This window comes from Nipponia nippon, unplaced genomic scaffold, assembly GCF_047370975.1.
Source record: "Nipponia nippon isolate SJK-2023a ecotype South Korea unplaced genomic scaffold, ASM4737097v1 scaffold_5, whole genome shotgun sequence".
NCBI lineage: Eukaryota > Metazoa > Chordata > Aves > Pelecaniformes > Threskiornithidae > Nipponia > Nipponia nippon.
In genome coordinates, this window is record NW_028262369.1 from 14,357,300 (window position 1) to 14,385,079 (window position 27,780).

The window sequence follows — 27,780 nt, forward strand, 5'->3', positions numbered from 1 at the left end:
TGGCATAAATCCTTTGGTCAAAGCATCGTGCTGATGGCAGGACTAGCCCGTAGGGCCCAAACCATGGAGCAACTGCTCCCAAGTTCTGGAGCAGTTCAGGAGCAAAACAGCTCGCAGCAGGCTACCATCCCACCATGGGCAATATGTAAACCCCATCCATGGCTCTGGGAGGCAAGGCTCAGCTACAAGCTGTGTCCAGACAATTTCTCCAGGAGCAGTGGCCCTCCTGCAGTACTGTCACCACCTCCTCTGAGCTGCAAAATACTGTACAAATGGGAGGGTTTGAACACATTAAATGAAGAATCAGATTCATTAAGTGGAAAGCAATGTACATGGATAATTTCAAGGGTTGAGGCTGAATATGGTTTTCAAATAGGAAGTGATCAGCCACTATACACAACACAGAGCAGCTCTCAAACATTTTTAATGACAGTATTTGTACACACTTTAGTTTAATTAACACATGGCACAAGAGAGGTTTGGTAACTAGGATGTAGTCTCACACCAGTCATCTCAATTATAACACATGAAATTTCATGCATCAATACACCAAGAAGAATGTCACCTGTCCCTGCCCAGCAAGGTCTGGCAATCTGAATTTCCATCACACCTTGTTTCTCTTGGATGCGACAGTAATTCCTTCTCTCCAGATGGAGAAGTCCCCTTAGAAGTAAGTGGATGATCAGCTTCTCATTTGGATTTATTTCTTGTTTTCTGCAATCAAAATTAAGGGGACTGTGTATTGTCACTGCCCAGTGATCCACATTACATTTCTGACAGCTATGTTTATTAGTAAATATGTAGTAATTGCTTCCAGAGCTGCTCTTGTGTCTCTGTACGTGTAGGAGAGTTTTCCTGCAATGTGTGATCCCTTTGTTAATACAGCATTCATTAGATGCCAGACAATTGTTGCAGACGCAGCTGGGTTTTACTCCTCTGCAGGTGTGGTGTTGGTCCGGGGGACTAACTTCAGAATAATCGGTTTCTCTGGTCTTAAGAATCCCTGTGAGCTCAGCTTGAGAGGGATCTGCAACAATAAGAGGAAAAACACGCTTGGAGATAGACAAATAAGTAGAGATTAAAGGAAAGAAACTTGGCCACGGTTTGGACATAACTTGATCCACAGTGCCTGAAAGCGCACCTCCCCTGAAAGTGCAAAGCATCTGCTGTTAGCACCCACAGTGAGAAACTAGGCATCTAGCTCTTCTGGTGTGAGTTTCAAAAGGTAATGTGCTCCTCACCTGAGTTTCTTTGCAGGTCTGGAAGGTGAAATGTTGCAATAGGATGGTGATGGCAACTTTCAGAGTCAGGAGAGCAAACCGCATCCCAATGCAGTTCCTGGGACCAGCTCCAAAGGGCAGGTATGTATAAGGGTCTATGGCCTCTTTGTTTTCCTTACTGAACCTGGGTAATGACATGGTTGGGGAAAAAAATGAAGGCAGCAAAAAACCAAAGCACTACATATCTGTATTACTTATCCAGAGATCTCTTGCTGGTGCCCTACAGACTTGTTTTTTTCGCTAAGGTATCTCAATGTACCCCAGCAATTGAGTGCTGCGTCAGAGTCCTTGTCCAGGATGGGGTGGGATCCCACTTCAGTGTTTAGTCTAATTTTGTCCATCCAGTGTAGAAGAAGTTAGGAGCAACGTGAAAATCTACACGCTCTCCCAAAATGAGTGATATTTCCTATCTGTTGCATTTAGTGAGAGAGAAACCAGGGGTTGTCTGGTAGGAGCAGCCTATGCCTTCAGTCTTGCTGGGAATGAGAGGTTGATACCGATTATAAAAATAACCAACTAGGGAAAAGTTATCACTTCCTTGAAAACAAGGGAAGGATCAACTCTGGTATATTTTATAGCAAAGCCTGTGTGGTTCAGCAATGAAGCTGAACCAAAACAAGTTCAGCAATGAAGATTATATAGAAAGATGGCTAGCAATTACAAAAAACTCACCATCTACCCACTCCATCAGCAAGCCTAAAAACTGCATACAAGATGATGTGAGGTATGAATGTTATTCTCCCAATAAGATTATGTTGTTTGAAACCCTACTTTAAGTGCAAAGCTCATTTTCTTAAAATGACATTCCCATGAGCCTGCAATTTCTCATAGGTATTGTTTGTAAAAAGATAGGAAGAACACCATTAGGAAGCTAATCAGAGATTAATACTTAATTACTATGTGAGGAAAAAGCAGCATGATATTTCTTCCCTTTCATTATGCTTTTTGTACCTTTCTGGTCTGAACTCTTCTGGGTTTGGCCAGTACTCAGGGTTGTGGTGCAGGGTATGGACTGGGACTATAACAATGGTTCCTTTGGGAATGGTCACTCCATTTATTTCTACATCTCTCTTGCAGGTTCTCTCAAGCCGTCCTCCAAGGGGGAAGAGCCGAAGGGTTTCATTCACTGTCATGTCAAGATATTCCAATTGCGCCATCGCTTCATACGTGAGAGGAGCCTGTAGGACGACAGGCGAAAGGGTGGCCAGGTATGTTGGCATGAGGATTGGATTTTCCCAAAATGACTGCTGAGACCAGAGTGTCCCCAACCCCTACTGCCCCAGCTATGACTCAGACTCACTGAAGAACAAAATGCAAAGTAGAAATTGCATAATCCATTTCATTTTCCATCCCTGAGTGATGGAAATACCTGGAAATCCACATCCACTTGTGCATGGGTGTAGAGTATGGCAAATGGGTTTGTGTAGTGGGGTGGCCTGGAAGGTTTCAGCTGCCAAAAGAAAATCGCTACAGGGCTGAGTTGTCTCAGTGTGTGTGCCTTAGAGCTGTTGGAAGATCCCAAGAGGAGAGGGTGTTTAGGAGCTAAAGATTTCTCATTGTCTTGACTGAACAAGGAGGATAGCAGGGTCAGAGGGTCTTCACCATCACTCAACATCCCCTTACCTTGTTGGGTAAAACTCTGTCGATTTCCTCCAGCAGTTTTTGCTGCACATCGGGATGCATGGCCAGTTCATATGCCAGGTAGCAAAGAGTGCTGCTGGTGGGCTCATACCCAGCAAATATAAAGATGAATGCTTGCGACAGGATCTCTGTGTCAGTCAGGGCTGTGAGGAGAGAGGATATAGGGAGATGAGCAAAACCGGTGTTGGCTGATGGTCTCAGCAAGGAACAGGTAGCAATGGGTGGGATTGAGGCAGGTTTGTTGCAGTTGTTTTCTGATCACACATCTGTAGCTACTCTGCTATCTGTCTGGAAAATGTCATTCAATAGAGGAGCCAGATGATTTCCCAGGTCAGAATGATTGACACGGTAGTCCTATTCCCTGGCAAAGGACCTGAGGGATTCCCCTTAGCCCTGGTGCTGGCAACAAGGGACAGAGACTTCTGCCTGGAGCTGGTTAGTGGAGATGGTGGTGACCCACTGAGCCTTTCTCTGGGAAACAGCTCCCCATATTCTCCTTGCTCCCACAGCCCCTGTTACCATGATGAGTATTTGGATGTTGTTACCTTTACATGAGTGATTTGCTTCATTGCTCTCATGACTGGTTGAGTTCTGGGATTCAATCATCAGCTGCAGAAAATCTACTCTGCCCTGAGAAGGAAAGCAGGAGAGTTTCTTTGGTGACAGGTCCCTTGCAGGACTCAGATAAGCAGATAAGCCTAAGCACAATTTTAAAACTGAAAGCGTCCCCAAAATGCACATGACTTCCTTATTGAAAAACATAACGCTTGCTTTTTGCTTTGGAAACCTATCTGTCCTTTTTGTGAAGCCATTGGGTGGGAGAGCAGTGTCTCGAGTGAATTTTGGGAAAGGGATCCAAACTCTAAAAGGGAGAATTTTGCCAGGAAGCAGCTTCGATTTTTGAAAAGTGAGAGGGGAAGGCGCAACCCTGAAAGGTGGTATGGCTGCACTTGTGCTGCTTACTCTGCTCTCCCTCATCCTCTGCCTAATCTTCTTCAGGGAGTCTCTTACTTTGACTTATTAAGTTCTGCAAACCCAAGCTAAGTCCAATTCTACCAAGCCTTTATCTGGATTTAGCTTCAGATCACAGATGTACAAAGTCCACTTGCTTCTCTGCCAGGGCTGGTCAGGTGAGGTTTTTCTGACAGTATTAAAATCAACTGTTTACACTTAAATAGGTTCAGGGTTTTGTTGAGTCATTGTACCTTGGCTTCACCTTTGATATCATCACCCTAATTATATTTCACTTAAGTGTATTTTCTGCCACAGTTGCTAGCAAATCCATGCTTGCCTACCTTGTGAGTCTCCTTTTCACGATCCTGCTTAATTTTGGAGATGGATCTCATGAAGAAATCTACAGCATCACTGGGGAAAAAGCTTACATTCATCTTGACCAAGAGAGGAATAAGAAATGGACATACAACTGAAAAACAAATTGAGAATAAAATCACACACTGAACAAACTCTACCTCATAAGATAGCTATGGATGTTACTGAGGAAGTAATGATGCTGTAATGAAACAATGAGTATTGAAGGACATAGACCTGTTGGAGAGGGTCCAGAGAAGGGCCACAAAAACTGTCAGAGGGATGGAGCACCTCTCTTATGGCTGAAAGAGCTGGGGCTGTTCAGCCTGGAGAAGAGAAGGCTGCAGGGTGACGTTAATGCAGCCTTTCAGTACTTAAAGGGGGCTTATAAGAAAGATGGGGACAGACTTTTTAGCAGGGCCAGTAACAATAAGACAAGGGGTAATGGTTTTAAACTAAAGGAGGGTAGATTCAGACTGGATATAAGGAAGAAATTTTTTACAATGAGGGTAGTGAAACACTGGGACAGGTTGCCCAGAGAGGCTGTAGATGCCCCATCCTTGGAAACATTCAAGGCCAGGCTGGATGGGGCTCTGAGCAACCCGCTCTAGTTGTAGATGTCCCTGCCCATTGCAGGGGGGATGGACTAGATGACCTTTAAAGGTCCCTTCCATCCCAAAGCATTCTATGATTCTATGCTACTGAGAAATTATTTCCTCTCTTGATTTCTTTACCTGGGCAAAGCCTGGGCTTTGCTTTTTTTCCTCTTTCTCTTTCTTGAGATAGTTTGTCTTGATGCAACCCTCTCCCAAGTTCCTGTCAACCAGGCACAACTGAGCTGGGTATAATCTTTGCTTTAAGAGATGACCAAAGCATATGCCACCTTCTTTTTCTAAGGCACTGCTTTCTAGGGACAGGTTACTTCTGTGCATTGTACAGCACTATGACAGAAATGTGGCTCAGAAGAGAATTATTGCAAATTCTGAATTCTTTTTTTTCAGCCTGAGCTATTCACTGCCATGCTGTGCTCATGCAAACATTTTCAAGTCCCCTTCAGAGCATTTCCTTCATTAGAGACTGGATCTTGAGCTTGTGTATAGTCTCCTAAAATTTACAGCACCAGAAGCTCCTCTATGCACAGATCACAAATTTCCCCATGTTTTAGCAAGGTATCTAATCTTAATTTAAGGTTGCAAGTGATTTAAGGTCCATCTTCATCACTATCACTGTAAGCTATTGCACTGCTAGGAAATTGCATCTAATTACAGTCCCCACTCAACACCCTCTTCCAGAAAATGCATTTCAGATAGCACCACTCTCCTCAAGCCTTACAGCTGAACTTGCTTTTCAACCCTCAAACTGTTTTCCAGCACTTATTTGGATATTGGTTGGGATGTTCACGTTTCTTGCATTGTAGAGTTGCATTCCCAGAGTTTTAGCATGAAGCTAATAATGAGGAAACAACAAGATGAGCTGTTAGGACTTCATCCTAGCTAGTTACCCAAGTTATCCAAGCAATAGTTGATTGGTTAATGTATAGGATGCACCAGTTTCTGATATGCTGTCTAAAGTCACGCTTCAGTAGTACTCTGACACCTGAACGAAGTTTTCAACAAAAAGTCATTTACATGCCAAGAGGAAGAGTGGGTCAAAAAAGTCAAGCTTGACCAACTTCTGCATCTCTCTGACAAAGGGGTCTTTGGGGTTGTTCATGGAGTCGATGTTCACACCAAACGAAGTGCTGGTGACGACGTCCATGCTGTAGCTTCCAAAGATGCTGAGGGAAGACGGAAAAGATAGACTGTAGTTAAATATTTGGGGCAAGTGAATATATTTTTTCCTAATGCCTATGTGACATTCAAATATAATTTCTCATAAGATGTCCTGCCCTGATTTTAAAAAGGAAATTTGATATAAGGTAGCTGAAAAGCACTTATAGTAAAAGGGATAGATTTTTAGAGAGCTTTGGTTTCAAGCCTGCATCGGTTTTGAAATCGGACAGCTTTTCTGAGGATTTTAAAACAGCATGTAGCTACATGAATGTGTTAGCGCAAGGACAGCATGTGGCTCCTGAGCATGTTAGCTTCTTGGGGAGGGGTGGTAACACACCTTGCTTTGAACATGCCATGAAAATGGTCTTGTTCAACCCAGCACAGCCCTATAATATTACCAACTGTCCAAGCCCTCTCCTTATGGGGTTTTTGGTAGGGGAGAGCTTCACTGGTGTCTGACTACTGGTGTGCAGCTGCCCCTTCTGCATGTGTGCTTTGAAATTGGGGGTGAAATACACAGGTTTTCTTCCAGAGCCCATGTGGAGGGCACAGATGAGGACGACACACCTGGGGCCACACTACAGTCTCCCTCCCCACTCCCCCCAGCAATGGGGCAAGTGATGGATGAGCATCCCACAGTGCTGTGTGTGGGGCAGAGAGGCCAGCAACTCCAGTCTCCTGCAGTATAAGGTGGTGGTGCATAGAGATCCTGAGTATATGCAGGGAAAACTGTGTTTTCCTGGCAGATTTGGGGTTATCTTGGATCTGTGAATTCACAAAGCTGTGCTGGAGCATTTTTTTCCCCCTTCTAATTCCCTTTAGAAGACTTCTCTCTGGGTCTCTCCCTCTAGGAAGTTTCACTAACACTCCAGCTTAAATTTTCCCTTTCAAATTTCCAGCCAGGCTTTCAGCTAGCCCCATTCCTCATTTCAGAGGTCTGGTTTACCCAGCGAGTGAGCTGCATTGCCAGTACCAAATGAACCGCAGCACTTGCTAACAAGGTTTGCTGCTAAGCCTGCTGCTCCTAGCAGCTACTTACTCCTTTACAGATAGAATGTTGTCCTTTTCCACTCGTTTTTGAACATTTTTCACCAAAGCTTCTCCATAGTGCTTCATTATAGGGAACATCTGTAACACAAACCAGAGATGGTCACTTAAGTGTAGTACATTTTACTCCTTTAAGACAGGCTTACAAAGACTACAAGGAATTTCATGAATATTTACAAATATGATCTTTCTGCTAAGATTTTATTTTAAGCCTTTTTCATTTTAAATTAGGCATAAATTAAACAGGCCAGCTTAGTTGCCAGGCTCTGACTAAAGAAATCGGACCCCTGTGAAAATCTCAGCCTGAAAACAGTGTCTACTGACTTTCTGATTTACTTTGTACCTGCTCCTCTGTGTTTTACCTCCTTTAGTTTCCCACTGGTGAAGGTTGGAGAGAGCACAGTACGAATCCTTTTCCACTGTTCGTCTTCAGCTAATGAGATAGCGTTGTTCAGCACCCCTGCTAGATCTACATGCTAGAGGGGGAAAAAGGTGAGGTGTTAACCCCAGAAAACATAGTGGCTTCCTTGCAAGGATGGGAATGTGACATTCAAGTCCCTGCCCAGGCTATTTCAGGGACGTTACTACTGGCAGCAGGCTAAGGCCTTACAAACAGCCTCTTTCAAGACACACATGCATAAATAATCCCCTTTCCCACAGTAAACCAGCTGTGAGATGCCATTTCCGTACCCAGAACAAGTAACCCAACAAGCCCAACACCCGTATGTCTGCGTGTACCCGCACCTAACCATGCCACCCAGAACCTGCATCCCAGCTGGTGGCACATGTGCTAGCTGGACCCTTACAGATTCCTGCATGCTCACACAGACTCCAAGTCATCCATATATATATATAGGTGTGAAAGCAGAATTTGTCTGATGTGGAGGCAAACAGCTTACTCTGCCAGCTTGGTTATGCAGTCCCCAAGGCTCTAAGGCAGGGGAACAGTGACATACAGTGGCCATTTACAGTAATCCCTATAGTGCAGTCACTCGTCCCCTATGGGAACCCTGCTACATGCTTAGCATGCTTGTCTCCTCCTGTACTTTGTTTTTTGAACTCTGTGGCACATTGTGATGCTTCTGCTCTTACCCTCCTGTTGGTAAAGGTGGAGTAACAGTCTTTAACCAGCACTGATTTGATGATTTGCGTGTCCAGGACAGCCACCACAGGTTGCCTGCCATCATAAATCCTGGTGGGGGGAGAAGAGGAGACAAATGAACAACCCCAGGTAGTTGAAGTGCAAGGCTTGGCTGATGCCCATGAAGCAAAATGTGTTAAACAAATGCTCCTTCATCACTAGCCTTGCTGTTCTGCAGATGCCTAAGTACAGAAATGTAGAAAATAGAGATGGAAAAGGACTCTCAGGCCTTCTCCCATCTGGTTTTGTAAATGACAAAGGACACTAAACACCTTCCAAATTCACTGGGAAATGAGCAGGGCTCAGTCCCTCAAAGGACTGGATACTAAATGAAGCAAATGCCTTCACTTTCTCCCCTGACTCTGTGTTTTTCCAGGCACTTAAACACATTACAGTATTAGAAGGAAACTTGTTCGACCCCTTTCAGGCTCTTGAGTTGGGTGTCTGGAGACTTGGGCTGACAGCACTGAAATATCCTTGGAGATGAAACTCAATCCTTGTTTTTGTCTTTTTAAGCTGCCATTTCTGAATGCTTTCCTGGAACAGATATAGATTAAGTGGATTTATGCACTTTCCCCATTTATGCAAAGATATCTTTTCCAGATTCCATTTTTTAAAGTTGCTATAGGGACCAATGGATGCATTATAGAGGATATGCAAGTTTGTAACCGAAGTTATAACAGCAGCGATAAAAGCCACAGGAGATGTCCAGAGCAGAGCAATGACAGCTGCACTAGCTCCCACTGCAGCAGATAAGGATCAGCAGCACGAGGAAGTTGGCAGAGTTTGAATCTGCTTCTTCACTCAGTATTGGGAGTCACCTGCATTCCTCTGCTGTTGGTAAACCAGAGGAACCTGACCTCCTGCTACCAGATTCTTCCTTAAGTAAATAGTAGATTTGCTGCTGATTTTGTTAGGAGCAGGTGAGGGCCTTTTGTTATCAGTTTTAAAACAGCTTTCATAGTATAGATCAAAGCAATTTCCATGTAGTATGACAGTGGCACAGCCCTGCACTCATCAGGCTTTAATGTAAGCCACCGCAAGCACCCTGTCATTGCCGTACTCATCGTGCTGGGACTGTCAGGGCTGCAGGTAGAGAAAAGGGAGCTTTCCTAATGAATTTTTTCTCCCTTTTGTATGGATTCTAATTTTGCCTTAAGAAGAAATCATACTCACCCCCAGATTCGCCCATATTTCTGGAAACATTCATTGTCGAAATCCACAAAACCCTGTGGAAAGCAATTTAAAAGTTATTTCAGAGAGGATGCAGCAGAGGGGATAATGTTGGAGATGATGGGTTGGGAGGAGTATCTGTAAACTCATGTTCAGAGCTGCCTTCTGAGTTCTCCTCCTCTCCAAAAACATCATGAAGGACAGCATAGATGTACACTGTGCTTGTGAATGAGCTGTTTGCCAGGACACTGGCAAAGGGCAGCCGTAAATCAGCCACCCATGAGTGCTTGTTTGGAGGTGCTGTAAAGGCAAGGCCCTGTGGTCTGTGTTACTGAGCCCTTATCCAGCACTGGCCTTTGCACAACCTGTGCATTAGAGTGGAGCTTGGCATTTGGAGATAACTTATCATTGCTCTGTATCTGTTTAGCTACAGCTGTATGAACAAAGGCAGATATTTCTGGAGCCAGGAAGGCTTCAGTCACTTACTTTGCGATATTCCAGGCAGGTCCCAAAGAAAGGCAGAGGTCTTGGCCCAGGAATACCCAACTTCTTGAACAGACCAAATGGCCAGGTCCCATACCTGTGGGACAGAAAAGATGACGAGTGCTACATCACTGTGGCTGCGAGATCTCCTAAACCTGGAGACTGCAGCAATGTCCCTTTGGCTCTAAGTAGAGAAGGCTGATCTGGGAGCTGGAAAAAAGTGACCCAGAAGCAAACTGATCTGTAAAAACTACTTAATCAACATGGTAAGGCTCACCGCTGCCACACAGAGCTTCAGAAAGATCACTTTGATGTAAAAGCAGCTGTGACCTAAATGCATAGATGCTCTGGTGGAAACAGGACCTTACAGCCTTTAGCAAAAGTCGAAAGAGGAGCTCATTGCCAACCAAAGGAGAGGCAGAAAAGGGAGTTGGAAGAAGGAACACCAAGCTTACATGTTTTTATTGAAGAGAAATCAAAGCAGTGCCAGAAGTAATGTCCCAAACAGGGCTTTTGTCAAGCTGCACTTTAATTTCATTTATTTTTCTCCCTCCCCTTAGCCCAGCATTAGCTCAGTGGTGTATCAGGAAGTCTTGTCTTAATGGTTTTCTCTTTAGATTTTATTGACAGCTTTGCAGATTTCTTTCCTCTGAAGCACCCTTTTTGGCAGCTGTAAAGTTATTACTTCTACCTCGGGGCCCTCTGTTTCTCAACAAGGGCCTGGGCTGCAAGCCTTTGAAGCTTGTCTTTGGCTGTGTTGAAAGAGCTCCTCAAAATATTTGTTTTTAGTTAGTAGCTGCAGCTTCCCAAGTGAGTGGTTCATTGCAGAAGGGATGTAAAACTGCAAAGGTTTGGCAGAGGGATGTTATCAGAGATCCTTTTTGGGCCACACGGCAGCAGCCGCTCAGCCAGCATCTTTGGGATGCTCTCCTGAAAAGTCAGAGTCTAGGCTGAGACTTAGGGGGGTTTCCCTTGCAATTACTAATACTTTTCTAAATCCAGGGGACCCCAAATGAGATCAGTCCCCCCAGCACAGGTTCTGCCAGAGCACAAATGCGGACCTCATCTTATGGTCCAAACAGAGCAGGCAAAAACCAGGGAATGGCATGTTTGCAGGTGCAGAAAGGTTTCACAGAGCTCAGTTCGTCAATGTTTAACCTTTTCTGTCAAAGGTTAATTCAGTACTAGGTATAAATGTTTGTGGATTCTCATTTGTAATGTATATGGGCAGCCAGGGCTGCAGGAGGACCAGGAAATGCCAGGTTGGGCTGGTTACAAAGCCCAGAAATGCTATAGGAACATAGGCTAGGCTTAATCCATTTGAAACATGGCCAGGAAAAGGCAGTCTAATGCTCTAACGACTAAAACGTGACACGGTTTTCTGCAGGCTGAGAAGGACCATTCAGGGTAAAGCCAGAGAATAATCATTACTTCTCACCATGGATGTGAACCAGAAATGCCTGATATTCCTTCATGTGTGAACTGGAACAGTGTTTCCCCAGATGGACAGGAAGCATCTGAACAACCTCTCTGTGCTAACGGGCAGTGAAATTTCTATTTTAGCTCAAATATCAGAGCACAAAGATCTGGGCTTCATCCCTTTTGCTACAACAAAATCACAAGTGGCTGCAGAAGGTGAGAGTGCAGTAATCAGCAACCTTAGGTGGCCACAGAGTTACTGAAGTATGAGGGTTTAGGTCAATAATGAGATTGAGGGGTTGGTTTTCTTTTTTTCTTGAAGAGTCTGCCCCAAACAGGCTTTTGAATGATACAAATCACAGGAAAGGGTTCAAAGAAAACAGGGCTAAAAGTTTGAGCTCACTGAACTGCTGTAGTTGGAGCATTGCCAGGGCAGACAAATGGATTGCGCTTGTGTGCACCACATTAATCATTAAGGTTTATGGCTAGCAACATGCTGTCTCTGCCTAAGGGCTTGTCAATGCTACAAAGTTTGTCAGTCCAGCCTTGTTGGCAGGGGCTGCCAGCGGAGATGCTGCATGTCCCAGCAAAAGGGGGTTTTCAGCCAGCCCTGCTACGCTGCAGCACTGAACAGCATCAGCAAAGTGGACGAAAGCATTTTCTCACTAGCACAGCTCCTGTGAAGCAGCAGGGTACACTTCTGCCTGATGGAGTCTGTCTGAAAAGCCAGGAGCAGAGACCCGACCTTGCTCTGGGCTTCGTTTCTTCCCCCAGCAAGGGTGGGCTGTGGGGATGGGTATGGGATGCCCAGTAGCAAATCCAACTTTTGCAAAGTGTCCCTCCTGGTCCAGGTGGCTGTGCATGGAGCGTCTTACCTGAGCACTGCGGAAGGAGTCAGGAAGAGTAAGAACTGATCCTATGAATGCTCTTTTTCTGGTGCCTTTCTGCTGCTCTCCACCTTTGCAGGTCATGTGGCAGGGTCATCTACTGCCTGTTCCCCTCTATAGGGCAACCTCAGTCAGGGAGGCACAGCCTTCCTTAGACTGTATTTCTGCAGAAAACAACCTAATGGATCATGATCCTCACTCAAGCCAGCACCCTGCTGGTAACAAATGCCTGGCACCCTTATTACTCAATTATTGCTCAGCAGCAAGATCGTAACAGTGCATGAGAACACTCCAAACCTTGTAGCAAGATCACACCTCTGCAGGGTCTTTAGAATCTTCTGCTACTTCCCAGAGCCTCGTTAGAGGCTGGAAATCACACTTACCTGTTGGGTCTTTGGCAAACTAGTTGCATGAAAATGAACAATGACAAGAACAGGAAAATGGCATGAGCAAAGAACCAATAAAGAATATTTACTCACGCTAGCAGGAGGCCTATGAAAATAAGCAAAAGGGCCCATGTCTCCATGGAGAAGGAGGGAAGAAGGTTCATTTTGTTTCTTCCCTGGTTGACTTTCAGTTCTGTCTTGATGTGTCTGTTCCAGGTCTGTGAGAAATAGCAGTGTTTTGCAATGTGCAATCTTTTGTGACCAATCATATGATTTAGGGACTGTTCCGTCATGAAGGAGGAGGAGTGAAAGGCAAAGGTAACAAAGTATGCTAATCTGAAAAACACGATTCCTGTGATAGATAAATGCCTGGCTGAACTGTCTGAGGTTCAAATTATTTAATACATACATTGCCAGGCATTTCAGCTAGTTTCTCTGTTGTAATAGTAAGTAATAACTGACTTCTTATTGAGCAATGTTCCTGGGCTCCTACACCAAAATAAATAAAACCAAGTTACAATGAAAAGGTAAGTCCCAAAGCAGGTGTCAGAGTTGGTTTACAAAAGGGAAAGAGAAGTGAAAAGGTTATTCGTATATTGTATGACAAGATCTTTTCTGGCAGCTGAATTAACTTTGGCAGAATTTAAGATTTTGTTTATCTTTCTTTCTGTGTTGTGAAGAGCAAGCACTGCCTGCTTCTGCCTGTGGTGGGTCAGAAGCAGCTCTTAAGAAAGGCAGGAATTTGCTCCCTATAAAAGCTTTAGAAGTCCACCTTGTTTGCTGGCTTGTGGCCAGGTGTCTTGTAAGAGAAATGCTGTTGTTCCACAACTATAAGCAGTTAAAGTACCATCATTTCCAAAACACTGTTTCATGAATAAAAACAGCACCCACCCTTCTATAGCAGCTGGCAAAAAGACACAAGCAAAGGGAAAACACAAATTTGGTAATGGTTGTCATGTAAGGATGGAGGAGAAAAGTGATAGCATTCTAGAGGTATGGACGTGCTAAGAGAAGATTATGATGATGGAGAAGGCCAGGCTATTTGGATGGTGTTTGTTAGTGGCCATAATGTTAGGGCAGGAGGCTATATGGTTTGCACAGATGTGTACTACAGCATCTTTAAGGCTTCATTCAGAACTCTAAAATGAGCAATTCCCTTCCTATTGGTGGAGCTGCCGTCTTCAAAAGGGAGTTTACTGACTGCACCGGGTGCAAATAACTGGGTGTTATAAATATTTGGCACATCAAATGTCTTGTGTCTCCAAGGATGTTGCTGTGATTGATGCTGCGTTGACTGATAAGTAGATCTCAGTCCACATGGTGATACGAGACACATTCTGAAAGTCATCATCTGACTTATCTCAGCAGCATTTGTATCTCATTTCACCTTTGCCTGGCCTTTGCTCTGACCTTCAGAGTCAACTCAGTTGCAGATTATTTTGTAATAAACACAGTCTACTTTAGTTTGATATGAACAGGCAAGGTCATGAGATATAGTTCTAAAAGCCTGTGTCGGGTCCTACCTTGCTTGATTCAGAGAGGTTGAAAGAGCATGTAATTAAGTAGGTGCTTTCCCATTCAGGAACTTATCACAGCAGTGATTGTTCTCCAGGGTCCCTGTTTGTGCATTTTGACATAGTCTTGAAATCTGAATTTACTGGGCACCAGACGTTCCTGACTCACCATGTTGGGAAACGGGTTAATACAGTTTATTCATTAAATAGGATTGCTGTAGGGCTCTCCATCCTCAGTAAAAATAAGCCTCAATCCTTGTCCTGTTTGGGTCATTTTTAAGGGTAAGAATAGTCTCTGGAAATACTTATTAAAAAAACAGATAGGTACAAAGTCTTGTTGCTGGTTTTGCACTGTGGTCTTATGACCTCTGCGAAATGGACTGTACCTACTGGCTTCAAGCAAACAAACAAACAAAAAACCACCATCCCCTTGAGAAAGGTGATAGATAAACAAAAAAATCCTCGTGTGATCAGTCCGTGCCAGAGGAAAGTCAATGACCCAGGAACGACTGACCAATTTTCACATTACATTTAACTCCAGCTCAGAGCTGGGTTTGTGCCCTAACTTGCCCTATATTAAAACTGTAAACCTCCAACTCTAGGCTGTAGTGCCCATAAACTGCTAGCGGGTATGGCAAGCCAGCCAGGAGGTCATGTTTCAGAGGTGTCTTGGGCACCTTCAGAGGGGAGCCCAGGGAAGACTTCTCCTCCTGCCCTCCATCTCTGGGAGGGAGGAGAAACATCAGCTGTTTGGCACCATTTTCAGCCAAGGCTGAACTGTGCCTCCCAGAAACGGTGGGAAGGAAGAGAACTGCACAGCCAAGCCCCAGTCTACCCTCTCCCTTCCCAGCAGAGGTCTCTGCCCACCTGGATGCAGCTGCACTAAGCCATCACAATTGTCCCTTCACCCTATCCCAGTCCTTTAGATGTGCCTTATTCCTGATCGCCACAGGCTTTTAGGCCCATCCTTTGCTTCTCCTGGACATTTTGAAGTGCACTGCTTCCCATCACAGGTTTTGGTGAGCACACCGCCCCAGGCATCTGGAGCAGAGGCACACTGCTCGGGGGCGTGAGAAGGTGCAATTATACCTGTGGGAACACCCTGCTAGCAACACAGCTAGTCTCATTCATGGGTGACAATGTCACACACAACGGGCAGTGCACGGTGGATATGCAACGCTCACCCTCATCATTTAGGCTGCTGCACCGTACGGTAATTCCGGTGTGGCCACCGTGCTTCCAGTACAGCCACAAGCTGAGAGTGACAGGTTTAAAAAGCCAAAGTTTGCAGCAAATTCAGAAGAGAACTGAGCTGCTTTTCCATTTCTAATGTCCCTAAGTAGCTCAGATTAATGGATTAATGGCTTTCAGGAAAGCAAAATAACACCGCGTTGTGATTTCAGTATAATGAAAGGAGTTCTCCTAATCCAGGTTGTGAACAAGGTGTGATGAGCAGGAGGGATTTCTTGTGTAATAATGACTGGGGGCTGAGCAGTAAAATGGATGAACATGTATTTCTTCCACAAGCTGTGAAACCAAATGATGTAGGGTAAGAAAAACACTGTGGAATAGCAATTATGACTGGGGCACAGGTGTGGAGAAGAAAGAGCAGTTCAGAAAAGAAAGAGCTATTGGCAAAAAAAAAAAAAAAAAAAAAAAAGCCACAGTAGGTAACATTTTGTGTTCATGATGAAAAGGACTACAAGGGCATAAGGAGGGCCAGGCTGGGTAAGCCTGAATCTTTAGGTCTAACTCACTTTTGAGTATGATCATGAAAGAGGTCCTCCTGAGGTAGTCTGGAGAATTTCTTTCAGATTCCCAGGGCTGGACTGGTTGCAGTAGAGACTCTGCAGGGCTACTTGGGATACAAATATTGCTGGGGAGTTGTATCATTATGGAGTACTTTAAACTCTCTAGATATAGATTGTAAAAAATGCTACTAATCATGCAGAGCTCAGATAATTTCTGTATGGGAAATGGCAGATTTCTGCACTGGAGAAACACCAAACTGGCAAGCAGTGGAACTGCTTGAGCTTCAGCGTTGATAAGAAATTTAAGATATTCTAGAAGAAGAGTTAGGAGCAAAACTACCTTGGGCTGAATGAAATGCATTCCTTTAGTTTAACGTAAGTAGAAGTATAACCAAAAATAAACTTATAATTAAGGCGCTCTTTTTCAAGAGGACAAATTAGTGAAACAAACCAGTGGAAGATCTCAGGGCCTTCAGGGTAGACTGTGCCTAGCTTCCTTTTCAAGTCAACAGTACTAATACTATCAGCCAGTTGTGTGCCGAGATACTTGCAGGAACAGACTTGACACCCAGCTGGCTGAACAGCTACATTAAAAAGGATGCTCAGAATAAACCAACCAGATAGGAGGCTGAGAAAAAAAAAAAAAAAGATGACTTTGTAGTTCAAGGTATACTATTATATGTTCTGCATGTAAGATCTTCTGGGATAGGAGCCTGTTTCTGTGCCCGACTTGGAGCAGCCCAGTAGCTTGAACATACCAGCTCACTGGGGTCCAGTTGGGGGGGTCCAGCATATCAGTGGCACTTCTCGCCCCCTTGGAGACATGCCCCCAAAAACCTTTGTTTATTTAGTTTAGCTAAATGATAGCTGGGCTGGAAGGTGGTTGCTATGAGATAAATGCCAGGCAGAAGAGCTATTTAATCAAATTATGATGCTGGCGCAGGGACAAATGGGTATAACCCAGTGACGACTAAATGCTAGGCTGGAAATGAGCACAGTCCTGGCCTAGAAAGCTCAGGAGTCTTCCCATCATGGGGTTAAAAGAAAGAAAAAAAGCTCAGATAATGCAAAACGGGGCTAGATAAGACAGCTGCTGGTGGGAGGAGGGAGCAACGCATTCAATTTCTTACCAACGCTCTTCTGCCAGAGCTATGTGAGGAGTTCACTTTCTGCATAGGCAGAAGATGTGGGGAGGCAACTATTTATTTTCCCTGATACACAGTGGTTTAGTTACCCACAGGAAAATACTTCATAATGAAGGCTACATTTTGTTGTCAGTGGTTAAAATATTGATACACTGCTGCTGGATAAAAAAATCAATGTATTTGGAGGGGTCTCTGATGATATTTTATGTAGTTCTGTGACTGATACCCTCTTGCACGTAGATTTCCTTGGGATTTAAAAAGCTCACAAAAAACCTCAACAAAAAAAGTAATTAATTCCCCTGGATGTTTTGTTCCATATACTGAGCTTTGGAACTACACAGAAACTAGGACATTTTTCTGATTTTTTTTTCAGTTAAAGTAATATCCCTGATACATACCAATCTTCCGTCATAATCTTTACAATATATCATTATATTCTTTTTCATTCTAAGAAATGACAGCTACAAAAGCTATATGATATCTGGATAGCTAATTAACTCTGTGCACCACTTTCTTCTGCCTAATCCAACACAAATATATGTTTGAGGTTCTCTCACTTTAACCTTATAAAATGAGTTAAGAAAAAATAAAGTATCCTGCTAGCTCCGCATATGACTTCTTACCTACAATGCAATGAAAGACGGGGTTACATCCCACAAGGGAGCAGCAACAACAATCCTGGACAAATGCAAACTAGAAGAGATGTATTTCCAATACAAGGTGTAAGATCATGTTCTTTCCTGGATATTATAGGGAGGATACCTTGATGGGGCAGCTGCGTGCGAGTGCTGCTGTGTTACGCCATAATTTTGGCAAAGCAATTCCAAGAAGTGTCTGCGCACGTCATTGCCTGAGCAGACTTCTGCATTGGCATGTCACAGCCTGGTGAAGTCAGCGCACTTGACTCATTCAGAGCAACGGATCTTTTAAAGAGTGACAAATCAAATTGTTCATCCGGAGTATAAGGATTTTGTTATGCAAAGCACTACATGAGATTGTGCCTAAAGCAGGAATAACGTAATGTCTTCAGCCATTGTCCCTGCCGCCACTACAGCTTTCCACAGGGTGACCTCCTCTGACTATATCTCAGCAGGTTCAGCTCCACTGTGGTTGGAGCTAACTAGCACCAGTTACGCTAGTTAGTAAGGATCAGGAGACTCAAGCATTTGTAATAGAAGCAACCAGAATGCTTTCTCAGTGTGCTTTTTGATTATTTGCCTTTTCATCATCTGACCGGGATGGTTTGCTTTCTTTATTGCTCTTTGGTGGACTGGGATAGATGAGACCACCTCTCATGATGAAGACGTGCAAAAGCAGTCGATGTCAGGGCTGTTGTGCATGGAGGTTCATGGAAAGGGTGTACACAATAACAAAGATGGCTGGGTTTTTTTAATGCATTTCACCTAAATACGAGTGTTGCCAAATTGCTGCTCCCTCATCCCCACTCCCTCTGGTCAGCTACCTGATCTTCTCCCAGTTGCCTGTAATGCTAGAAAAGGATTATCTCAAGGTTATTTTCATATCACATGTCAGTGCATCCTGATATATTCTTTTTCTCTTCTGTTTTCTAAATAGCATTTCCTCAGGGTCTAAAGTTTCAGCTTTAAGTCAGACCTTTTTTTTTGTTAAAAGTAAATGGGATTATTTTGAGAACCAGTCCCTAAAATTACCTTACGTGAGAAAAATACCTGGGCATTTAGGTGAACTCAGCTGTACAGGCTGTTGTTTGAGTCACTCTGTGATAAGTCGTTTTTAGTATGCATTTGTGGTAAGATAGTTATGCTGTAAAAAAAAAAAAAAAGTAAGAAACAAAAGTTGTGTCATCTCTATTGCAGATTGAAAATGAGTCTGACAGGTCAAATGAGTTTTAAGTACCCAGTAGCATGGACCCCTGGGTCAAAGAGTCCCTGGAATTAGCTTATCTATCTGAACTCAGGAGCTCGTGTGAGTAAGTCGTTTGGGATGTCACCAGTTCTGATCTCCAGTCTGTGTGTAAAAACATCTCTCACTGCCCAATTTGTCCACGCAGTTTACCTTGTTGAATATTTAACTAGTTACCAGTCTATGTGACGATATTTCAAATCGCTGAGCCTGGAAATCCCTAACGGAGGTGTGGGAGAGGGTGGGTCCCACCAGAAAACTTTTCACCAGTCCCAAGAAACTAGATATCTAGTTTCTCCAAACCAGGGGGCTTCTATTCCAGCCTTCTGTGTTTTTATGCAATTCTGTGCCCCTCTAGTTTTTGACCTATCAATACCAGCCCCACCCCCTCCCTGGCAGGAGGCACCTTGGCTGTATGTAGAAATGCTTGGCTTGGCCGATGAGGGCATGTCCAGCCCCAAAGCCCCAAATCTTTCAGGTACTTTGAGGACCAGAGAGCTTATCTCCGCAGCAAGGACGCTTGCACTGCCCCCAGCTTTGTAGGCTGCTTCTGCTGCTCTTTTAATTTAAAGAGAAGTGTATTTTGGAAAATAGCTCAGTGTGCTCTCACCAGAGAGCTGCGGCACCTTCGCTGCCGCCAGCTGTGGTTCCAAGCTGGCTGGTACCGATGCCTCAGAGGCGGATTCAGGTGCAAATCTGACAAGACAGGTATAAATGGCAAGGACAGAAATAGCAGCTTTAAAACACAATTATTCCCTTAGGTTGACGTTCCTGCCCAGCAGCGCGGGGGGGTTCTCAAGGAAAAAGCAGTGGTAGGGAAAGCGGTTTCAAAACCTTTTGCTGAAGTTTCATGGCCTCATCCTTTAATCCTTGTACACCGGAGAAATTCTTACATCTGTGATCTGAGTTGCCGGTGCTGAGTACCTGACTGAAGAGTGAGAATCAGACCCTAATTAAGAGAAATTGATCATTACAAACAGTTCGGTCAGCAGCCCTTGTCCACCTCTGTGCTAATTTATGCATTTCAAGAAGAATTGCAGAAATAACATGAAGTTCAGCAGCTCTCAGAGCTGATGCTGAACCTCCTGCTGTTTCATCCCTTCACCAGGATGGTTCCTGGTGGCCATCGTGCCGTTAATTTTCCATGTTAACTGAGGGAAGGGCCCTTTGGAGCCCCCACCATACGCTTTCCTCTCTCTCACTCCAGCACCAGCAGCAATTCCCACTCTTCCCAATAACCTTCAGCTTCCCCAAGCCTATATGTATGACAAAGACAGACCTTTAAAATGTTGGACAGAGACCCAACTTGAAGGGCACTGTGATAAATTCTGGCAGCGGTTTGACATGATGGGAAATTCATTCCTCCCACATAAATTATTTTCTGCACTTTTCAGGCTTTAGCCTTTTACTGTGCATTTTCAGCAATAAACAGTGAAATATGACATTATTTACTTGTGAAGCACTAATAATGCGTACACGCCATAAAACCTGATGATGCTCTGGAGAGCTCGCAGTCACCAGCATAAACACAGGGAAGACAGAACGTGCCGCAGACCCTGTGCAGGGATGGCCGCGTGTGCCCCGGCTGCTTCCCTGCTTTATGCCTCCCTGAAGCATCACTTATTGCAGGCAGCCCAATTTATTCCCTGCTGACTTAGCTCCCCAAACACATGGGATGCCCTCTCCTTTAGGGTTCATCTGCCCTGATTTTATAAACATCTCTCAGCTATTCTATTGCTACCTGACCCAGCTTGTTTAGTGACACATCCCCGGTGGAGCCGAGCTCAGCAGGGGCTGCGAGATGGGGTAAAACCTGAGCCTGGCTAAACCCCACCGTTGGGGCTGTGGTGCTCAGGCACAGTTAACTTGGCATGTCTGGCTGCAGGGGCGAAGTGTCGGAAGTGATTTTCAGCATGTGTGCACGGATAATGCCATAATGAAGTCCAGATACTTTAACTTTCCTGCATGATTTTGTGTTTTCTTGAGGCCTTTCACATTGATGTGGCTTGACGTTGTTACTGAGCTTTGCGTTAGCTTAGCCTGGCTTTGCACGTTCAGTCATAGCCATGCCCACACCGTGTCCTTGTGCCCACGCTGTGTCCTTGTACCCACACTGTGTCCTTGGCACTTCTGTGCTTGGCTCTGTGGACTGGGAGCTGGCTGGATCTGCAGCAGCAGCCTCCCCCTGGAGAAGAGGTTCGTGGGATGAATTTGTGGCATCCCAGTTGTACTGTTTCTTTTGTTACACCAAGCCAGGGAAGTTTCAGATTAAATTAAAGGTGAAGCCTGGGATGTCCCTGCGTGCTAGCGAGGCTCTGAACCCAGAGGGATTCCTGCAAAAACCTTGGTAAGGGCTTGGGTTAACAGTGCAGGGTAGCTAGGTCATCCTTTGTCATTCCTTTGGGCTTTGGCAGTGTGAGGAGCGCGGTTTGCTTATCGAACCCTCAAACTGCCTGAAAGACGAGAGCTGGCAGCGCAGTTAGCCTGTCTGTGAGCAAGGAGGAGGAACCTGGCCTCCTCCAAAGAAAATACGAAGCAGCTTTGGCCATATCTATTATCATTATTGGAGCTGTCAGCTGAGATTCAATACAGAGCTTTAGATAGATGTATAGAGGCCAGCTTCCACGCTGACTTACCAGAGCAGCAAAGGAGCCAGCTCCTGTCTCATTTGTGCTCATTTAATCCCATTGATTTCACCAGAGCTGAGGGTGAGGAGGAAGCCAGCAGCAGGCTCTGCAGGTCGCAGCCCCAGGCACCAGCTTGGCTTGACCCCCTCGTCCTCCGTGTACCATCCCCAGGAGACGACGGGGGGATTTGGGGACCCAGTGTTTTGGGCAAACCCCAGGACAAACACACAGGGATGAGCTCTTCCAGAATAAAAGATTTTTCCCTAAATCAGGTCACTGGGAAGCTGGACCGTAACCTTCTCATTTTCTGATTTCTATTATTCTTCCTCTGCGGTACGTTCTTACAGCTTAACTGTTTTGCTCCATCTTAAGGTTGTACCGAGAAAGGGACACCGTTGGCTATTTTAGCAGAAGTGAAGCCAATATTTCTCTGTTTTCCAGCCCATTCCACAGAGCTGTGCAGCAGTTGGTCTCAAAGAAGCAGGGTCACGTCAATTCTCCTGTCTCTTGTAAAAATATTGTGTCAGGAGTTAGATCCCTGTGGGGTGCTGATTTACTTCGAGTATCTATACATTTCTGTAGAAAATGAGAATATTCAGGAGAGGTAGTCAGTCTGTTCTAGGACTACAGCTAGAGTTTGCTGTCCAGATTAATTAAAGGGCTGGTGAGGCTGTGAATGTGGTTACCTCTTCTTATCTTGTTCCAAAGTCCATGCAATATCTACAGTGTTTCAAAGTTATATATATATTTTTAAAAAATCAATAGCAGTGGAGTTCTCATTATTACCAACCTACAAATAAAGTTGTATCAGAAGAGGAGAAGGGAAAACATTGGTGTGGAAACAGACTTCGCCTTTATGTTTGCGAGTGGATTTTCCTCGTAAGAAAAACTATTGAAAATCTCAAAAATTACTAATGCAAAAGAAAACAAAAAAACCCTGTAACCCACCATCATCAGCTCCTGTAGGTGAGGCTTTAAAAAGTGTTGTCTAAGTACTCAGGATCAGGTACTTGAGGTGAAATAGGTGTTGGATTTTTGCTTGGCCACCAAATTCCAGCCTGTGAATTCTTCTGTATCTTTTTCTCCATGGACAAGGACAGTTTCACAGCAGGTCCCCACAGAGGACCTGGTAGGACCTTAAGAGACAGAGATGAGTCTGTTCTCTGGCCCCAAGGGCTGAACATAGATACCTCAAATCTTCCCTTCTCCCAAGGCATGTGGGTCTCGAGTAATTGCTGCTATTCTAATTGCTCTCATTAATTGAGAGTGTAGTATTTGAGATGAGGGGACACCTTATACCTGCGAAGGATGCTTTCTTCCACCCACCTCATGGGGAACTCGCCGTCACTCCACTTGTGCCCTCCATTGCTGCCACCGCAGGCCCGACCTTCAGACAGAGGAAGGCAGCTTTATTTTACCCAAGGGCTGTGCTGATTTGGGGCCTTTGTTGGTGGCTCAGCACCAGGCTGGCAGGCTGGGCTGGGATCCTCCAGCCGCAGAGGGGTTCAGGCGTTGCCTCTGCCATCACGTCTCTTCCAAAAGCCACTGCCAGAACCCTGTGGACTCCAGGGCTGTCGTGCACTGCCATCTGCGAGCAGCAAGGTCAGCAAAGTTGCTAGCACCCTTTTAGCCTGCTGTGATAAACACACAGTCACAAAGTTTTATAACACACCTCAGAACAGGATCTGCCCTTCATTATCCAAACGAGGTCGAATTTGTGCCAGCACATAGCTATGAGTCACGGCAGTTTTCGATTGGGATTTCTGATTCCTGAACAAGGACTGATGAGGCTCCCCAGTAGCTGCCATTAATCTTCTTCCCCGCAAGCTCTGCATGGCTGCAGTTGAAGAGGTTTTGTGTTTGTTCTCACTCATTTACACAAAAGGTGACAGTGCAATGGGTCTGACAGCCAGGACACGGACAGGAAGGATCTCGTCTGGGTTTCAGGCCAGGGATTTCACGGCAGTCCTTTGTCACGTCTCAGCAGTGTCTTGGAGAAATGCAGCTGCAGCGAGGGGCCTCGGTCCGTGCTCATGAGACGTGGTGGCTCGGGGCAGCTTCTCCAGGGATGAAGGAAGATGCTTCTTCACCAGTGGGGCCTGGGCATCCTGTCCCCGGAGAATTTCTGAGCACAACAGCAGTGCGAATGACTGCCCACCACACCAATAGTGGTGTCCGTAAGCAGCAAAGCCACCTGTGCTTTTCAGCTTCAGGGGCTTCCTGCTCAAAGTTGTGTGGTTTAGGTCTCCCCTTAGTATTTCAGGAAGCTTTCAGACCAATTCAATTCTTAATGATCGCCTCTCAGCTCTTTGCGCAGTGGCTTCGCTTCTGCCTTTGTTGCAGACAAGCTGCATGCCTGTGTATAAACCACCTTAAACACACCCGGGACAAGATAAAAATTCATCTCCCTGCTGCCCCGCTCTCCTCCCCGGACCACACTCTGCCAAAGAGAGGAGAAACCAGCAGCCCTGGGTTCACAGTCCTGGGAAGCGGAGGGAATTATTTTTCTATTGAACCTTTCATTCTCCAGATACCAAAACACTTTGTGAAGTCGGGGCCTGTAGAGAAGCAGAGCTGCTATTTATGTGATCAATAAAAAGTTTTACACGGAGCCTTGGATGCTTACAAAAGATGGGAAAGAATGTAGCTGAAACATGAAAACAAGATGTTTATTGGTATTGAAACACCCTGCTAGGCTGAAATCAGATGTCAAGCGATGCGAGCTCAAGCCAGGATGTTTCTCACTGGGGAGGGGAGAAGAGCAGGCTGGCCTTTTGCATAGGACTAGCTAAAATTTCCCTGTCATTATGTGTAATAATAGAAGGATAAATGCATAGCATGGTGAGATGATTGAGGCTGGAGCCAAGGGGGACAGAGCCAATAACATTTTATATATTTTCCTGCCATGTGAATTCTTCACACCTTGAACTACTTTTCCTTGATTTTCTTCTTTTTTTTTCCTTTTTTTTATTGAGGCAACAGCCAATAAAAGAAGCTAACGGGTTAGAAACCACGTAAGCAACCTCCCACTGAGCTTTATTCCCCACAGGCTCGTTGCATCAAAGGGAAGGAAGCAAAACAGGGCGACCAAATGCTACGTAATAGCGAAAACAAGTTGGCTGCTGCCTGCTCTGCCCCAGACTCAGGGCAGGTCACGTTGCCTGCAAGGGCTGTTGGACTCATGGGGACCATGACAGCCACCTGGGCTGGGGTGAAGAGGACATTTTGGGGCTTTACACAAGACAGCACAGCTCGTGCCTTTGCTTTGCATTCCTCCTTCCCCACTCCTTCAAATGCAAATAGTCTTCACTGTGCTTGCTTCTTCCCTATGCTTGCTTCTTCCCTGCTTCCTCCTGTGCCACCTCCACGCTTGGAGCAGAGGCCTCTTGTGTGTTGTGACTCCTCTCTTACTGCATTCAAATCCCATTTTCTGACTGAGAGGTGCAGAGAGACTATTTATCCCGTATATCTCCTGCCTGCCCCTTCAGCAGGAAGGGTAATTGCATCCCATTCGCGATGTCTTCCTTTCCTCATTCCACCTTACTCTGACCTCAGCAATGTCCAATTAGCAAATCTGGGCCTCCCCTATGCAGCAGGCATTACTTCCACCTCATTTCAAGTTTACTACTCCGCCAGTTTTTGTTGTGCTCTTTCCAGCACTTTGTAATTTTGCTCTGAAATAATGGGATCAGCGTCTCATAATTAGTGCGAACCATAGTGCTACGTCCTGGGAAACGAGACGCGGTGGGAAAACACTGACTGACCCCAATGCTTCCTGGGAGACATTGACCCTGAAGTTTCAAATCAGTCTGGAGGGGGTAAACACTGGTTATTGCACACAAATGTCACCCGTGGAAAGTGCAGCACTAAACCTTATGCTCTCGGTACGAAGCCTTGCAGTTAGCACAGAGCAATAGCAGTAACACGGTACGCAACTTTCTCAGGGGCTCTAAAAGTTAGAATAAGGACTTTATGCAGGAGAAACTCAAGGCTTTTTGTAAAGGCTTATCCTTATCCTGAAACTTGCTCTCAGGTGGTGCGTTCACTCAGCACGGTGGGCAATGCAGCTCAGGGTGTCCTGCACCCGCCACCCCAGGCACCATGTCTTACCTGTGCTTCTCTCCAGAGACCTCCTCTCCCACCCTGTGCGAGGCACAGCTGTGGAGCTGCTCTTAATTTCCTGTGTTACCTAGTCACAAGCAGTGCTGCTAGTAACAAGCTCTGAAAATATACAGGGAAAGAGCATTAGGATATAATAAGTCTTATTTACAGCTTGGAGAATCTGCATTTTAGAGAAAGACACCATACTTAAAAATCAGGAGAGACAAAGGGGCACCTTGCAAAAGTGAGTGTTGCCTGGGCAACACCAGCCTCTGCATCCCCGCATCTCCCCAGCCCCACGCTTAGCAAATATCCTCACCGTGGTGCTTCTGTGCACGCTCAGACTTACACATTGTTCCCTCTCACTCCCATCCGCATCTGCTTCTCCAAGGTGAATGTACAGGGATTGGCACAAGGAGTCTACATATGCCGCTGGCAAGAAATGAATCTTCCTTCAGTCTTTCGGCTTGTCTCACCTGCTGTGCTCTGCAAAGTCCCAGGTCTGTGCTTGCATGCAGTGCGGGCTTCACCCCATGCACATGCCTTCAGATGGAGCCAGGTGCAGTTGTGCCCTCCCTGCCTGGAGCTGAACCATAGATCCTGTGTATCTGGCTGTGTCTTATCTCAAAGTTACATTTATGTAGTAGTTAGGCTTGAGGACAGATGCTTCCCCTCCCCCCCCCCCCCCCGCTTTTTTTTAAACACTGTAAAAGAAAAACACACTCATCTTCCAGAGTTGTGAGTTCTCTTGACAGCAGAACAGTGTGATGGATGTGCCAGGGCATCATTTCATCAGAATATCAAGCCATGAGGTTGGCTACTGCCATTCATTCTTGTCATTTGAATCCTCTTGATGTGTAAGATCACATTAAAATCCTGTAAGAGAAAAGTGCTGCATATCTCCTTGTCAGAGAGGACTACACAGGTTTGTCCATCCAGCCCTGGGACAGTGCAGGTGGAGGGGAGCTCTTCATCGGGCCATTCATTGAAGGTGAAACAGAAAAGTCTGCAGGTACCTACTCCCGATCCAGCTCCATTTTCTGAAGGAAGAGAAGGACATCTGTCATGGCAATTATCGTTTGCAGTTTTCTCCACCCTGCTCATTTAAAAAGTTGGGGTTTTCATTTCATCTTGCCAATGACAAAAGGAATTTGTCTTTCTTACACCTTTTACTCTTCACTGATTTTTTTTTTTTTTTAACATATTGAGCAGTGGGCTGGTGGCCAGATTTCTGAAGGTGTTTAAGCATCAACAGATGCAGCTGGGTACCTGGAGGGATTTTTCAAAAGCATCTTGCTGTAATTGTTTATATTCTTCACTTCCCGTCATGATCTCTTCAGTAGCATCCCTATTCCTGCCAGCATTGCATCTCCTATTGCAGAACTGACTTGGATTTTGCTTCTTTTCTTACTTGTAGTCCCAGAACTCCAGGAAACTGTGCAAAGGGGGAATAAAATGGGCAACATTTGCTGCAAATGGTTACATTTGGGTAGATTTTAGTGTCCTTGTAAATACTGATGGGACACTGAAAAGGTGCATGCTTTCATTTACAGCAGCAGAACTCCAGCATGAGCAGTCTTGTCATAGATGTGATCTCGCACTGAGAAATGTACAGAGAAATCAACTGCCTACTCCCTTTGAAATGCAAAATATTCCTGTGTTGCAACATCATGGCCAAATTTGCCAGTGGATTTTTGAGCATTTGTGGGTTTTCTTAGAAGCAGCAGTTAATTTGCAGAGAGCTTCCTTGTTGCTTTTGCCCACTATAAATTCTGGGGATCACGTTTGTGTTGTTATTAATAACCAGGTAAAAATCTGAGCGAGATTTGCAGGCAGATCTGCAGAGAGTAGCGATCTGAGGTTGGCCTCCTCCATTGGGACAAGCTGCGGGTGCCATCGCAGCCCAGGGCTGTTATTAAAGAGTTGAAGGGGTCTGCAATTTCCATCCTGCACTGCCATCTATAGTGCAGCGCTGCGCACAGCAAACGGCATTGCAAAAATCAAACCAGAAGCCGAAAAAAACCCCAGCTGAGGCAGCAGGCTGTGAAAACCTTAGTGCAATGAATTAAATTGGCAATTTAGGGACCATGGCCTGTGTTGTGTTGGACTGGATGGGAGTGGAGGAGCTTGGGATTTGAGTCCCACCTGCCTTCCTGTCTGGGAGTCCCTAATTTTTTTGCATTTGCAGCACAATTTCATCCCGTCCAAATCAATGCAGAAATGG

The 27,780-nt window shown here is 45.2% G+C and overlaps 1 protein-coding gene across 2 annotated transcripts; it reads right to left on the bottom strand.

Annotated features, from left to right (window-relative positions):
* Positions 1 to 406: 406 nt before the first annotated feature.
* Positions 407 to 25,933, bottom strand: LOC104015219 (cytochrome P450 3A9). 2 transcript variants are annotated; one of them, XM_087731527.1, is made up of 15 exons: positions 25,906 to 25,933; positions 25,566 to 25,676; positions 12,631 to 12,755; positions 9,849 to 9,942; positions 9,366 to 9,418; positions 8,141 to 8,240; positions 7,411 to 7,524; positions 7,041 to 7,129; positions 5,858 to 6,006; positions 4,217 to 4,344; positions 3,467 to 3,551; positions 2,904 to 3,064; positions 2,232 to 2,458; positions 1,242 to 1,404; positions 407 to 1,027 (listed from the first exon to the last, which is right to left on the bottom strand). In XM_087731527.1, the coding sequence occupies exons 3-15, from the start codon at positions 12,699 to 12,701 to the stop codon at positions 929 to 931; spliced, it is 1,533 nt and encodes a 510-aa protein (XP_087587653.1). In that variant the 5' UTR covers positions 12,702 to 12,755; positions 25,566 to 25,676; positions 25,906 to 25,933; the 3' UTR covers positions 407 to 928. The 2 variants fall into 2 exon arrangements, with proteins under 2 accessions (XP_087587653.1, XP_009466199.2); XM_009467924.2 differs by lacking the exons at positions 25,566 to 25,676; positions 25,906 to 25,933 and having other exon boundaries at positions 12,631 to 12,806.
* Between the last annotated feature and the right edge of the window lie 1,847 nt (positions 25,934 to 27,780).